Below are 16,383 nucleotides of genomic sequence, written 5' to 3' on the forward strand. Positions count from 1 at the left end.
GTTGGTGCAGCATTTGGATCACCTGTGAGCTCTTAAAGCAGCCGTGATTACAAAACTTAAAGGTCACATTTTATGTAAAATCCTCTTCATCATGTTCCTCTAAATCTAATATGTGTCTCTAGTCTGTCTACACCCCCCCCCCCCCCCCACACACACACACACATTTCATACACAAGTTTTGAGGAGCGCTGAGACTTATTTACACTGAAGAAGAGGAGGAGGTCTCAGTCTCGAAGAGTTGTAAACAGATACATTCATTCATTTGCTCATATGATCAGCCCCCTTACAGGGTCAATTTCCGAGTTTTTCCTCATACATTTAGATTCAGAGTATAAAAGAATATTCATTTTTTAACACACATTTTACATTTTGTTGTTGGTAAATTGTGACTTCTTTCCCAGAACGTGACCCCATCGACCCGGGCTGCACAATTTGCTCTCTGACACAGAAATATATGCCAACTTTTCTTTGGGTAATAGAAAAGAATACCTCTTAAAGAAATACTTTTTTTTTTTTATTATTATATCCAGGAATAGACCACGTGGTAAGAAGCTTATGGAATTATTTCTGCTGTGATGATTTTATTGTGTGTAAAAATCCTGATGCATATTTGATTTTCTGTTTTGTCTGATAGACATTTCAATGGAATGCCTTAATTGTGCCAAGTATTTCAGTTTAAGAGGGTTGTAATTGCTTTAATGACGCAGTCATTGACTTTGCTGCGAGCTGAACTGGATCTAATGAAATCAGATGGGTTGCATTGATTTTCCAAGCCGAGTGTTTTGATATTTGTGCTGCAGGTGTCAACATGGAATAAACCACCAGACTCATCAACAGAATGAAATAAGCTCTTCTTCTTCTTCTTTTCTTCTTCCTCATGCTTCCCCTTCGGCGTCCTCGTCTCCTCTCTCCTCCCAGTGGTCGTGTTGTATTTGCAGGCTGTGGGAACCAAAGAGTGGAGGGAGGTAAGTTAAGCACCTTTTTCTTATTAAATCTCAAACTTACACCAGAGCGCGTCTTTTACCTGACTTGCTGGTTTTTCCAGTCTAAGCTAAAATGGATTTTTAAGGATGAAGTTTGGAGGTAACTTGTCTGCAAACCCAGAGAACATTTGGCACAAGAAGAGGGAACAGAATAAATAAAGACAGTTAATCTCAATGTATCAGATTTCTAGTTTTAGGAGAGGAAAAAATTGCATAATGGAAAAAGGCCTGGGTTAGATTACTTTTTCAGTCATATTAAATATCCACCGTCTGCTCCCCTCGTCGTCTTGCTGTCTCACCCTCTGTCACTCTTTTTTAAGGAGGGGTCACATAACCCTCCATTCATTACTGTCACTTCAAATTCCTCCTCCTCTTCACGGTTTTTTTTTTTTTGCTTCAGTCTATCTCCCCAGCACATTTCCCCTGTAATCTCTTATACCTTGTTTTACCTCGTCTCATTTGCCTATGACATACGGTTCCCTGTCTTACGTATTTACAAATGCAAAGTCAACATTCCTGTGACAGTCAGGGCTTTGCCAACACTGATCCCTTCCCTCCAAGACACCTCACACCTTTTCATTCCATGTGGCAGGGCTTAATCAAAAACTCGGCATGAACTGCTCGGCAATCAGCAGAGTAAACATCTCGCTGTCAGCCCAACGCATATTGACACCGGGAGCGACATCTGGGCTTTAACGGAAAAACCTGAATAAATGCTTTGTTTTCTTTTGACATAATCTGTGACTTTTTTTGTGAATTATATATATAGATATTAAATGTTAATGGTTGTGCATGGACGGACAAATCATGTTTTTAAATCAGTCTGTGCAATTAGCATTTGTGTCGCTTTTTCATCTGCATATCAATTTCACTTCCCTGAACATGATGGTCCATTGGTAAATGGACTTGTAAAGCACTTTTCTATTCGTGTCACTGCTCAGAAACACTTTTACACACTGATGGTAGAGGTTGCTGTGTAGTGAGACCATCAGAAAAACTAATCACATTCATACGACGCCGACGAAGCAGTGGGAGCAATTTGGGGTGAAGTGTCTCGCCCAAGGACACATGGGACATGTGGCTGCTGCAGCAGCTGGGGATCGAACCCTCAACCTAATGGTTAAGAGATGACAAATCTACCAACTAAACTAAACCACAGTCAAGAACGCAAATCTTTGACAAGTCAACACACAACTGTACAGATATGAAGGGTACAACTTTAAAGGTCGAGTCAGTAAATGGTACTGATGGTTCGGTATCCCTCTTTAAGCTATCGTTATTAGCACCTTTAATGTGCATTCTTATGTATTTATTCCTGTAAATGCCACTTGCTCTGTAAAGTCCAAGACAATAACAACAAAAGCAATCCCCGAACCTTCACCCACACCGCTCACACACTTATTAACCAATCACCCCTTTGTGAGCTTTTTAAACCCAAGGCGTCCACGCCTCAAAATAGAAATACTACAAGGAAATATCTTGGGATTTTCCCTGTCGATCGATATGACAGGTAGCTTCTGAGGACCCCCAGTCTGCCCTGCGAGGACGTGGTAATGGATCGGCCAGCGATTCGGTTGATAGCACGGATTATGTGCACTGGGCACTAAAGACATGAGTAGAGGTATTGAGGCTGAGGTGAGGCAGTGCCAAGATCAATAGCTCATTACACGGTGCTCTTGGTGCCGGGCCCCGGAGGCGAGGCTGGCGGTCCAATCTGCGGGATTACTGAAGTGATTGTCAGGGAGATGGAGAGATGGCCTGGCCCAGGTGGGAGGGTGGGACTGGGACTGTGGGGGGCTCACGGGGTGGAGGGCTGGCTCTAATGTAGCGGTATGATTTCTCTGGGGACACAGCTTAAGCACCAAGCACGATGAAGCTCAGGTTCATATAGAGGTGTGCAAACACACAAGTATTCATAGATTCTAATCTGATATCAAGTGTGGGTATCTTCATATCAACTTCTGTTCGATCTCTTTTTTTTTTCTTGGGTTGCCTTTTTTACAGGATTTGCCTGCAGACATATATTGACCCTCAAGCATCTTTGCTTCTTTCTTTTTCTTGTATTTATAGTTTGGCAGAACGGAGGTCATCGATAACACGCGGAATCCAGATTTTGTCAGGAAGTTCGTCCTGGATTTCTTCTTCGAAGAGAAGCAGAATCTTCGGTTTGACGTGTGAGTATTCTGCTGGATATTTCTTTCAAGTTGTCGAAATAAAAAAACCCCGCCCTCAATTATTTGAATTCTGACCGTGGATGTGTTAAGCTATGAAAGGACCACAATGTGGATTCAGAGCAAACCAAGCCGATGATGTTGCTTTGTTGTTTCTCTCCCTTTGGGTTCTTGGTAAAAACAATTATTTCGCTCAATTAGGATTAATGGACAGGTCAATCACTGATGGAATTGGATGTCCAATCATGGCAGGAGATTTTAAAAATGGAGCCTCTTCAGGCCCAATTGAGCGCCCCGCTGATTGAATTAGTGTCTGTTTACCCACTTGGCTATTCTGCTCAGCTCACCTGGCTGCTCTCCTTGATCAGTGCAGAGGAAGATCCCTTACATGCCTCGGTAGCTTTAATCAAGGCACAGAAATCTGCTTTTATTACTCAATGGAGTGTGTAGGACAGTCGCTCGTATATAATGTGAACACGAAAATGGAACAAAAACAATGTTTGTGATGATGCCATTATGTTGCCGTTATGCGTAATTTCACCTCAAAGCGTCCCTTCTACTCCACAGGGTCATTTTCTACGCTCACTCCACAAATAATAAGCTTATTATAAAACAGGCCACATGCTACAGGAGCCAGAGGTTTGAGCTATCTCGTATCAGACGACGCAAAGGCAACAACACCTTCAGATATGATTTCATTTTCAGCTTTTCAGAGGGATACTTGTTTACCTCTTGTTTGGGAATATAGTTTGGGAATGCCTTTAGCTGCCAGTGAGCTGTTTTTCTCTGGGCTGCAGCTCCGACCAGCTGTACAGTCTGTTGTCCATTAAGCCACCTGCACCATTATTTGACAAACATAGCCTCTCAGGTCCAGCGGCTATTCTTGCTTACATTTCCAGCCTCTGACTCAGCTGATATTCTAAACCACATCACTTTCCATCTGTGGAAACAGCATCCCAATATATGTGTGCAAATCCATCAATGGACAAGAACATCTTAGTGAATGCAGAGATATTTAAGCTAAACGGCCTCTACAGCAGCGGTGTTTGCAAAAGATTGCCAGTGAGCTAGTTAGCCTTCTTATTTCCGGAGAGTGGGGTTTTATTTCTGAAGGCTGACTGATGCTGATTGTCACTGACTCACTGCTTGCTCATCCAAAGATAACAAGCAGGTGAATGAAACTAGCCGGGTGGCCATCTCTTCATCACTACATCCAGCTGTATTCTCTGTCGGGAAAACCGAACAACCATCCTGAGCTAGCCTCTCTTAGCCACCTCAGTAAATCACTGTCACCAGCCCTCACGCATGAAACCCATACACAGATTTCACTCTTAGACATTAAGCTAGTACTGGAAATTAGCAAAGAAATCCAATAAGCCTTATTTTGTTTCAGGCTGTGAACATGTTGAATTTTGCCATACATATAAGTATTTTAACATGGGGACTATAGTGGGGATTGACTCGCTCTTCGAACAAGTCTCAAGTGGCCGTTTGAGGAACTGCATGTTTTCTGGCTCCTCAGAGTTGGCTTGGGTTGTCAGCTCTGGAGGTTTCCGCTTGGACAATCAGTGAAGGTGTCTTTTGATGAGACTTTAGAGGATTTTGAGGTGGGGGGTTTTTGGACAGTAGCAACATCTCTCCCCCTTTAGACTGCTAACTGCAGTACATTTCCAACATTTCAAATTACTATCCCTTGGACTGCATTCTGGGAAAATGTCACTTTGTTAACTGATGGATTTGGAAGTAAAAAGCTAGTTTTAGTACCACTCCAGTGATTGTTTTGACCTGACTGTGATTCCACCACTTCCTCCAATCACATCACACGTTTGTTCCTCACAGGTACAATGTGGACTCCAGGAGCTGTAACATCTCCAAACACGTAAGTACAGTATGTCAAACACATAATGACAGCCTTGACTCAGCGCTGACGACTTTCATCGCTCCTCGAATGTGACACATATTTCGCGTTAGTCACACTGTTAAAGCTCATTTACAGTGAATGAGCCAAGATGCTGCTTTCAGGCTATTATTTGGCCCAGTCTATAAGCCCTCTGTGATTTCACCTTAATGACACTTTTCTCTCTTTCTTTCTTTCTTTCTTTCTTTCTTTCTTTCTTTCTTTCTTTCTTTCTTTCTTTCTTTCTTTCTTTCTTTCTTTCTTTCTTTCTTTCTTTCTTTCTTTCTTTCTCTCTCTCTCTCTCTCTCTCTCTCTCTCTCGCTCTCTGTCTCTATCTCTATCTGTCTCTCTCTCTCTTTCTCTCTTTCTTTCTTTCTCTCTTTCTTTCTTTTTAAAATCAACCCATGTGGAGAGCAGAAGGTGAGTGCTGTGTATGCAGATTGCATTACCCTCACGAGTCCTGCTATTATAATGTCTTCCATTCATTCCACGTTGTTTTTTCCTGAATATTTCAAAACCTCCTGAAGAGACTTGGTTTTTTTTTCTGCGTATGTGTTTGTGTGTGGTTGTGTGTGTGTGCGCACGTGTGTGTGCTTCATCTGCTTTAATTTGATTGTGTTTTCTCTCTCATCTCATTTCATCAAGGACAAACACCTCCAGCTCCCACCTGGAAAGCTTCTCCTGTAATGTTGCTCCTCATTTTGTCTGTCTGCATTTTAGCAATCGCTCAGGTAAAATCCATTCTCAGACCTTCAAGGTGCAGACAGATGTTGTTGTTAGAGATGGTGTGGGGCAGCAGATTGTTCATGTCAGGACGTTTAAAGGAGTTTTTCACACACATACAGTTTATGAGGACGCACGCCTACACCTGCTTCCACTCAAGCACAACTAATATGTACACACAGCGCTCTGCACTACGGTGGCTGGGACATCTGAAACAACTTTACAAAGCTTGAGACATATTTATTTATTTATTTATAAAAATTTTTTAAAAAAACCACTTTCACCACCGACAAATTAAATTTACATTTTAGAAAACAAATTTACAAGATGTGAAACACTTTCACGAGCGGTGAGACACATTTACAATCGACAGAACCGAGGCGGAAAGGGAATATATCAAACGCAGAGATGACTGAGTGAGCCGTCAGTCAGCTAGTTTTGGTGTGTCGTATATACACACCAGTATACAGAGTTTATGGTGATTACCTTTTTGTTTTTGTGTCTATTTTGTTGAATCCGTCTGAGGTAGTTAAAACAGTAAAGTAACTGACGGCTCACTCAATCACTTCCTGGTTACTTTAGCGTTTAGTCTACTCTCTTTTCGGCGAGATTCTGTAGTTTGTAAGTTTGTTTGAGAAACGGCTAAAGTCTTCTGACAACTGTGAATTTGTCACCATGCGCTCCTGAAAGTGTTTCACTTCTCATCAGTTTGTTTTCTAAAATGGACGTGTGTGTTGTCCTTTCTAATAGTTGCCACACTTTGGTTTGAACTTCCCAGCCACCGTAGAAAAGTTTCTCGTGTCATTTCATCGCTCTGCTTTTTATCCTCTGTATGTGTCTCTCCGTAGAGCGGAGACACATTTTCAAATCTATCGTTCAACGAAAATGCTGATTTAAGGGTAAAACTCGTTTTTTTAATTAGAGCATGTGCTTCAGATTAGACGATCAGTCAGTGAAACTTCCCCCGGGTCAACAAGTCCTGGGGCTCGACCTACTTAAGTTCATGCACGCTCGCGAGAACGTGGGAATGAAACCGTTAATTTCAAGTTTCATTTTAAATGTCACTTTAATAAGAGATTGAACTTTAATGGGAATGTAATAACCTTTAATATCTCTCCTTCTTTCCCTTTTGATTTGATCGTCGTCCATAATGGCTGTTGAGTCTTAAGTGTTTATTAAAGAACAGGAGGTCCAGAAATCTGTGCAGTATTGAGTTCATTTAATGGGCAGGTTACCCACTTCTGACCTGTAGAAAAATAGCTTTAAAATCCACCACGGACAGCGTGGCGAGGAAGGCCGAGTTCTGCAGGTATCTTCCAGGTTTTATGTCCTTTTTTATGTGAAGTAGAAGAACCAGACGGGAGTCATTTTCAGGACTGATATGGTCATTTGGTCTCATGCAGGGCGCTAAAACTTCTGACAATCATGCAGGTTTGAATTAATTCCTGTCATGCAATCATTCCTCTCTTTTATCCATTTCTCCTGCAGGACTTCCTGGGACAGACCTTCTGCACCCTCGGAGAAATCATCGGCTCTCCAGGAGGACGTCTGGAGAAAACCCTCTCGTGAGTGTCTTTCCAACATCCTTCCATCCTGTTCGTCGTGTCACAGAGACGTTGTGTCTCCCTGTGTTGGCTCAGAGTCATTCTCATGACAGAAATTATGCACATGAATAATTCTCCAGACTGGCAAAGTGAGAAAGAGATGAATCCTCGTCTGTCTCTCGTTGCATATTTATTGATGGCTGCTGTGGAGAACAGCGTTTTATGAGCCCTCTCACTAATGTAATGTGTATAGACTCACCATGGTTAAATAGCCTCATCTATTATAGTGTTAGACGTGAGTGTGAGAGGCTAGATGAGCGAGCTGCGTCATTGCACACTGAGCTGTTGTTGCTGAAGTTTTTTGGGTGTTACACAAAAGTAGCTGAAGCCTGCAGACGTTATTTTGTTGTGCAAAAGTAAATACGCCTTTGGATATTGACCGATGTTTTTCTCTCGCTTGGTGTTATTGCTCGTAGACGTTTTGTTCACAAAGTAAAAAGGAGAAAAGAGTGAATTCATTGAACTAAAAAAAAACAACAACAAAAAAAACACACAATACCTTTATGTGTGTCTGTAGCGTTGGGTAACACGAGTGAAAGGAAAGCTGGGAGATAAAAATGAAAGATGTCAAAGTTGGATTTTAATCATTTTCTTTCTGCCAGTGTGACGTTTCTGTTAAAGTCTGAAGACTAACACATAAGATAAGTAAAGGACAATGAAACATCTGGTTTGTGTCTGAATAACTCGGCTATCTTTATCGTAGAGAAGGTGACTTTATTTTCATACCTGATACATTTTGATAAAGTCAGTCGTTCCCAAACGTCTTCTGCTGGCCCCCCTTTATGTTTTCAACCCTCAGGTCTCACCATGCACATCAACACACAGTGTATCCACACATCCACCAATCATCACAGTCAGCCACGCTCTGTGCTTACAACTTACATTAAGAATTTATCTAAAAACATTGGCTGCAAAAAGTTCAATCAGAGTCAAACTCGACCTAACAAGTCACTTTAAAAAGAGGAAGCAACCAAAAGTGATGCTTCTACTTTGGGAAACACTGGATTATATCAAGGCTCAGAGTTGTATTGATACCTTTGCATGATGAGGGACGTGCAGAGTCGACTGACAGCTGGGCAAGTTGTAGCTTCCTCTGCTCCACCTCTTTGCCCGTTTGTAGGCGACCAAATGCTCAGACTGCATTTCCAATATTTCCATCATTGTTTGTGGATCCTCATCAATAATACATTTCACACTCTAATATTCCTTTCACACTGTGCAAAACACTCATTAACATTTATATTATAGACAATAACTCCAAAAGAAGTAAATAAATGGAAATAAGAAACAATCACAAAGGTTGTTGAGTTTTGCAGCTTTCCTCTCGGTGGTCTTGGATATCAGCGCCGTCTAAACTCATGTCGGTAAAGGAAAGTTCTGTCTATAGTTAAAAAGTTCACCTCATTAAAAAGGCTTTGTAAAGTTTATTTTTATCTTATCTTATCTTTAGTATTGGAGTGAATGAATCACTGCCTCTGACTTGAGCTTGACTTGCTCATGAGTCCGGTCGGCTGGGGTCCAGGGTACAGCTGCCCCCTCGCCCACTCGCACTGTTGGCATGTTTCAGAAGCTTATCGCGCTCCGACAGGCCAAACAGTGATCCAGAAACGCCACAGAGCTGGACAAACAACGGGAAGAGAGAGGAAAACAAACACAAAGGGAGACTACAGGGACACAGTGTTTTTTTTTTTTTTCATTTTTGAATCACTGAAAAGAAACTAGATGTGATTGTAGACACATAACAGTCGTTAAACTCACAGGACAATCAGTCAGGGAGACATACAGGCCACAGACAGACACACACATAAATGTTGGCCAAAAAAAAGATGAGACATAAAGATTCATGTCCCCATTTTTTTTATTTTTAATTAGAAGGCCTCTTTAAGACGAGGGACAATTACTCCCACTCATCAGAAATGTGCCATAAGCTGCATGTGATTAATCATGTCTCCCCTGTAATGAGGCTCACCTTGAGGAGAGGGATGAGAACAGTGACACGAGTGAAAGGTTACATACAATAAGACATAAGCACCTCAGTCTGACGGAGCGTCTTAATGATTTATGAGATGATTCACGGAGGACGAGGCAGCGTGAAAAGTACGAAGGTCTGAAGTCGTGTACTTGACTTAAGAAGTCAGCTGCTCTCTTAGCGGCTGTTTTATTGCAGAGATAAATTTTGCAGCTCGGACTTGTAACGATGTCTCAAGGAGACGGCAGAGCGCTCGGAAGTTTGTGACCATCTCCAGCCCATCTCCCTGCTGGTTTGTGAAACAGTCGTAACAATTGTTAAAAGTTATAACTATTTTACTTTAAACCAGGGCTGTCATCCAACCACGTTCAAGTACAGAATGAAAATCCTGTTCCATCGTATTTTGTCCATTTAGTAAGCCAGCCCTCGCTGCACCTTTGACTGGTTCATTTCCAGTGGTGGCGTGCAGGTATACACAGGTATACAGAGTCACACCTCCGACTGACGGACGGACTGTATTCAGTCATATTCTGCAGCTTTTGTTGAAGGGTCGACCCTCCCTGCGCTGTCTCTCTCTCTCTCTCTCTCTCTCTCTCTCTCTCTCCCTCTATCTATCTATCTATCTATCTATCTATCTATCTATCTATCTATCTATCTATCTATCTATCTATCTATCTATCTATCTATCTATCTATCTATCTATCTATCTATCTATCTATCTATCTATCTATCTATCTATCTATCTATCTATCTATCTATCTATCTATCTATCTATCTATCTATCTATCTATCTATCTATCTAGCAAAGGATAATTTTCAAAATAAAAGCAGCTTTATATTCAGATGTTAAGCAAAAGCTTAAGACAGTCCTAAAATTCAATATAAAATCCTGACAAAACTATTTTTAAATGCAAAATAAAGGATATTCAGACATGAAATTAAACATGTAATTAACTGTTATAAAGTATTGAAATTCAAAAATTCATGATAAATTTGAAACAATAGTCTCACAGCACTGATTTATTCTGTATATTGCCCAGCTTTTAAACAACGCCTGCTTTTCAGCAACAACTCAACTCTGTTCCTGAAAAAAATTAAATATTAAACTGACGCTGACATTTTATTTCCCATATTCCCAACATAACCCTTTTTTCACTTTAAGTTTTGATTGTTCTCTGCTATGCCTAAAAAAATCCTAAAATACCTGAGACAAAAATACCTGCTGGCCTGGATTCCCTTTAAAGACACCTTTTGAATTTAAAACACAGTGAAATGATGCAGCAAAGACACGCCACTGTCACATTGTTCCCCTAATGATCCAGCTGTACATCTCGTGTCCGCAGCTTTGTAACAAAAATACCTGACTCTCCTCCCCGAGCTGAGCTGTTTTGCTTTGTGACGACCTGAGAGAAGTGAAAGAAAAGAAAAGAAAGAGGTGAGCGATGCCAGAAGTGGAAAGGAGACGGCTGGAAATGAAAAGGGAAACTTCACAATAAAAGACCAGCAGAGCACAATCACTATTCCTCCCTTTTGGTCAGTGTCTCTGATGGCTGCCTGCGGGGAATAGACAGCTGTCTGGAGCCGCTGTTAGATCAGACACAGCGAAGCCCAGAGGGGGAACAACGGGGGAGGAAGAGAGGTAAAGGAGAGACGGAGAGTGAAGGGTAACAAGACGGAGGATGGGGACAGGGAGAGGGAAGGTAACTCATCCGAGTAAAGAAAAAGTGTGATGGAAAAAGAAAGAGGAGAGGATGATGGTGTTTGTGTGAGGAAGTCGCTGCAGCAGAAAGACGGATGCAAAGACAAGAACAAGTTTCCCGAGAGAGACATATTTGTGTTTACTTTCCAAACAACACCGTCCTTTTCCCCATGTTCTGTCATTTAGAGGAGTCTACGCACTGGTGGAGTGAGCACACACGCACACACCTGCACTCAAACACACACACGCACACACCTGCACTCAAACACACACACACACACCTGCACTCAAACACACACACGCACACACCTGCACTCAAACACACACACACACACCTGCACTCAAACACACACACGCACACACCTGCACTCAAACACACACACGCACACACCTGCACTCAAACACACACACGCACACCTGCACTCCAACACACACACGCACACCTGCACTCCAACACACACGCACACACAAGCATGCACACACACACACCTGCACTCCAACACACACACGCACACCTGCACTCCAACACACACACACACACAAGCATGCACACACACACACCTGCACTCCAACACACACACGCACACCTGCACTCCAACACACACACACACACAAGCATGCACACACACACACCTGCACTCCAACACACACACGCACACCTGCACTCAAACACACACACACACACAAGCATGCACACGCGCACACCTGCACTCAAACACACACACGCACACCTGCACTCCAACACACACGCACAAGCATGCACACCTGCACACCTGCACTCCAACACACACACACACACAAGCATGCAAACCTGCACTCAAATACACACGCACAAGCATGCACACGCGCACACCTGCACTCCAACACACACACGCACACCTGCACTCCAACACACACGCGCACAAGCATGCACACACGCACAGCTGCACTCCAACACACACACGCACACCTGCACTCCAACACACACGCGCACAAGCATGCACACACGCACAGCTGCATTCCAACACACACACACACACACAAGCATGCACACACGCACAAGTATGCACACCTGCACTCAAACACACACACACACACCTGCACTCAAACACACACACACACACCTGCACTCAAACACGCACACCTGCACTCAAACACACACACACACACAAGCATGCACACACGCACACCTGCACTCAAACACACACACGCACACCTGCACTCAAACACACACACGCACAAGCATGCACACAAGCACACTTGCACTCCAACACACACACACACACCTGCACTCAAACACACACGCACTAGCTGCACTCAAACACACACACACAAGCATGCACACCTGCACTCAAACACACACGCACAAGTATTCACACGCGCACACCTGCACTCAAACACACACACACACAAGCATGCACACGCGCACTCAAATAAAAAAGCTTAGACAAAGACATCACAGACCCTCTATATATAAAACTTGGGTTATCGATTTTTTTTCACATTCCCTTCCATCAAACACACACACGCGCACAAACACACGCCCACACTCTCTCTCTCTCTCTCACACACACACACACACACACACACAAAGAGTCCGAATGTATACATGGCTGTGGTAGCCTCCACATGTTGGTGGGTGTATGTTTTTATAGGTCAACATTTTTAGAAACGGGCTTCATGCAGCGTGGCAAAGCAAGCACTCCTTTCCACTTACCTGTGTGTTGCTATGGTAACCAAAGTGTGGGGGGGGGGGGCTATTAGCCGAGGCGGTGAAGGTGCAACAATGATCCAAAGTGGATCAATCGGAAAAAAAAAAGTCTAAGTGGGGGGGCTCAGAGGGATCCTCAGAGTACTTACTGCAGGTATTTTTAAACTAAACTGATTTTTTTTTCCAGGGAAAACTTTAATGCACTTTTTCTCAAATATAAAAAAGAATGACTTCAAATGACCAGAAGTAATTCAGTCTAAACTTTCCCACGTCATCACTTCCTGTTGAACAGGCTGTCAGAAAGCAGACGGAGCCCACGTTTGTTGGTTAATGTGAAGAAATGAGGCTGATCTGTGAACAATCCCACACGCTGCCGGGCGCCCAGATGTAGATTGATGAGCTGGAGAGCGATCTACACAAGCTGTCCGAGCGCACGCCTGTGTTTGCTGGGCGTATGACGGCACGACACTCTGTGTGTCATTAAATTATACCTGTGTGGATTTGGCTGTGAGGCATCGGTCAGCGTGTCAGTGCTCGAGCCTGTCTCTGTTTTTCCGAGCTGCTGGTTGGACGAGACGTCTTCACATGTTGTTTCACCTGATGCAGCACATCAGATCTTCCTCTGAGCTGTCAGAAACATCAATCACTATGAATCTTTACTGTCAGAAAGGGCAGATTTAAGCAGCATGCAGTTAAACACATCCGTCTGACGCTGACCTGGTCGCCGTGGAGACGGGCGTTACAATTAACCGTATAGCAATGAGCTGAGTTTTTCCAGATGGTCTGGATTGCTTTTTTACATGACATGTTGTGGCATCAGTGTTTATTTCTGCCGTTCTATTAAAAGTGAAAACTCCCTTTGACACGTTTCAGATTTTAATCATGCGTCTGATAACCTGAAACACGATAGATCTGAACGAGATGTGTTAAACTCCGACACACACGAAGCTGCAGTCTGTCCCCTCTGGTCCATGTCTGTGTCCCTGAACGGCCATCTGCTGCATCTGTTTGGACGTCACCTGCTCTAATGTGCTATGCAGGTACCAGCTCATCAGCTGCTCTAATTCTGTATGGAAATTTAAACACCTATCAGCCACATCTTTTTATGCATGAATCTTTCCCCCACTGCAATGTGATTGGAAGTCACCTCCAGAGCATGTTGTTTTCTTTAGTCTTTAAACATATTTACAGAATATGTGGTTCCCTTTCTCTGTCTGTAAATGCACAAAGAAAAGAATCGTGAAAAGCACCCTTTGCCTTAAACATCTAATGAAGTAACAAACGTCCAACTGGCAGGGCTTATCTGTGACTTCCTCTCGAAAACCGAAGACGTGTTTGCAGTTTTGTTTGCAAGCAGGACTGATCTGAGGATTTGTTTTGTGCGTGCCAGCTTCGAGCATCTCGGGTGTTAAAATGTGACAAAGTGGTTCAGAAGGAGTCAAAGAGTCAGACAACGCTAATCTCCACCGTTAGCAACACCGCTTGTTGAAATAATCAACGGGATTTACAGGAAGAAAAAACAATTACATTTCAAAAAAACAAAATGTGGTCAGAGTGAGATCAAACATGCCAGAGCGTGTAGAAACCAGGCGCCAGATGTGTATTACGGTAGTTCAATTCAATTAAAAAAACTGGGGGGGGGGGGGCAATTCAAATAAATAGTGTCACATGATAGCAGCTCATCGCCAACAGCTACCCCGCTAATAAATTCAACAACGGAGAAAAACAAAGAAAACCAACGATGTCGAGCAGTTCAGTCAGTGTCATGTGACTCTTTATTATGCTGTGTGCCGCGAGGAGAAATAAACACGAATAGACTATTTATTTAAAGATGGCCACTGTCACACAGGAAGTGGTGATTCTTTCGACCAATCAATGAACGGCAGTGTTTCTCTCCACCTTTTAGGGTCAGATTGATATTTTTTGGACCCCAAAAGAAGGGTCCCAAAAAGTGAGACAGTACAGGACGGTAATTTGGTAACCTTTCCCGGCTTTAGTTTATGGAAACGCGGCGAAATTTTCCTGTAGCGAGACGAACATACTGTACATACCACAAGTTTCATAAGAACACGGGAGGCGTGTGTGTGAGGACTGTTTGTGTTTGTGTGGTGGAGGTGGGATCACTCCTGAACACAGAAACAGAAGTGTTTATTCTCTCTCACTGAGAGACACTTTTAATTGTTTTAGTGCGGCCCTGAAAGAAAAAAGGACACCCGACGTGTGGGATAACTGAGTCAGGGATAATTAGCGATGAAGAGGTACCTGCACTTATGAATAAAAATGTGTTTAGTGGTTAGGGGGTTAGCACAGGGAGAACGTGGAGTAACTTGATTTCAAGGAGAAATTAGACTTTAAAGGTTTGCCGCCTCCGTCTATGTGGAGCTGTCTCTGCTCGATGTTTCAAAAAGCTGAGAGGGAATGTGCAGAGAAAATCCCCTCACCTCCACACAATCTGCCTGTTCAGGTTTGTGTAATCTCACCCAATTTTCTCAGCTTTTTTTCCCCGTGAAGCACTTTTGTTGCTCTTATCTAATACGGCTGAGGGACGGATTTTGCATCACGCAGAAGCAAGAATAGTGCAAACAAACAAGTCATAACGGAAAAAAGTGAGCAGAGACAGAATCCTAGAGGACGCATCGAGGGAGAAGTTTGTTTTTAACTTGTTTATCAAAGCAGAGTAACACGTATTTCATCGTCTGAGAGAGTCTGAAATTACAGCACAGCAGGAACATTTAAAGGAGCAATATGTAGCTATGACCCCTAGTGTTTATAATGGGTACTGCAGTCTAAACTCTAATCATCACAGAGAGCTGTCTGGCTCCGCCCCCTCCTCTCACACAGGTCAGCATGTGGTGGACACTGTAGCTTCAGTGTTTAGCCAGCTCTGCATGTGGTGGACACTGTAGCTTCAGTGTTTAGCCAGCTCTGCATGTGGTGGACACTGTAGCTTCAGTGTTTAGCCAGCTCTGCATGTGGTGGACACTGTAGCTTCAGTGTTTAGCCAGCTCTGCATGGGTCTGTAAAGCTTTCTGCGTTCTAACCTCTCTCCATGTTTCATCTCCAACATTGATCCTAGTTTGAGCAGCTTTCTGCTGCTGGAGCTTATTAGAAACATGCAGAGGCTTTTTAGCTCGGGTACAATCACTTCTATCTGAAGCAGTTCCACTGCCCGCTTCCATCGCTGCAACACCTGTTGACCTGATAACTGCTCTCATATCTGGCAAACCCAGGGGCGTCCAAAACGGCCTTCAAAGCCCCGCCTACCTTCTCTGGTCCAATCAAATCCAGAGCATTCAGGAGCAGAATCTAAAGTTAGAAGGAGGACATACTGGCTGCTGCCTCTTACTGTCTGATCAAAGAGGAAGATAATTTTGTCATTTTATTCAGTAGATAACTTACAGATTGCTTTATTAAAGACAAGATGCAAACATACAATGAAACATGTTAAACTCCAAACACAGGATTTCAAAGCTTTTCAATGTTCTTTTGATCCTTGATTAATCTCCACTTGAAATTTATGGATTGACTGGTCTAAAAATAAAAAGTGCTCCAGTTTGACCTTGTTAAATCTGGAGCCCTGTAACTCATGTTCGATAGTCATGATTTATATTCACTACTCAGAGCGTGGATGAGGTCAGAGGCACATT

General features: G+C 43.0%; 1 protein-coding gene across 2 annotated transcripts in view; it reads left to right on the forward strand.

The window, feature by feature from the left end:
• Nucleotides 1–16,383, forward strand: part of LOC306833644 (copine-9-like) — a 60,099-nt gene that overhangs the window by 18,925 nt on the left and 24,791 nt on the right. The window contains exons 3-6 of one of the 2 annotated variants that reach the window (XM_079359039.1): nucleotides 919–965; nucleotides 3,054–3,157; nucleotides 4,994–5,033; nucleotides 7,263–7,339. In XM_079359039.1, coding sequence (XP_079215165.1) covers nucleotides 919–965; nucleotides 3,054–3,157; nucleotides 4,994–5,033; nucleotides 7,263–7,339 — 268 coding nt within the window. Of the gene's footprint in view, nucleotides 1–918; nucleotides 966–3,053; nucleotides 3,158–4,993; nucleotides 5,034–5,696; nucleotides 5,783–7,262; nucleotides 7,340–16,383 lie in introns of those variants that run through there. The other variant, XM_079359040.1, reaches the window with a different exon arrangement.

Source organism: Symphodus melops (genome assembly GCF_947650265.1).
Source record: "Symphodus melops genome assembly, chromosome: 13".
NCBI lineage: Eukaryota > Metazoa > Chordata > Actinopteri > Labriformes > Labridae > Symphodus > Symphodus melops.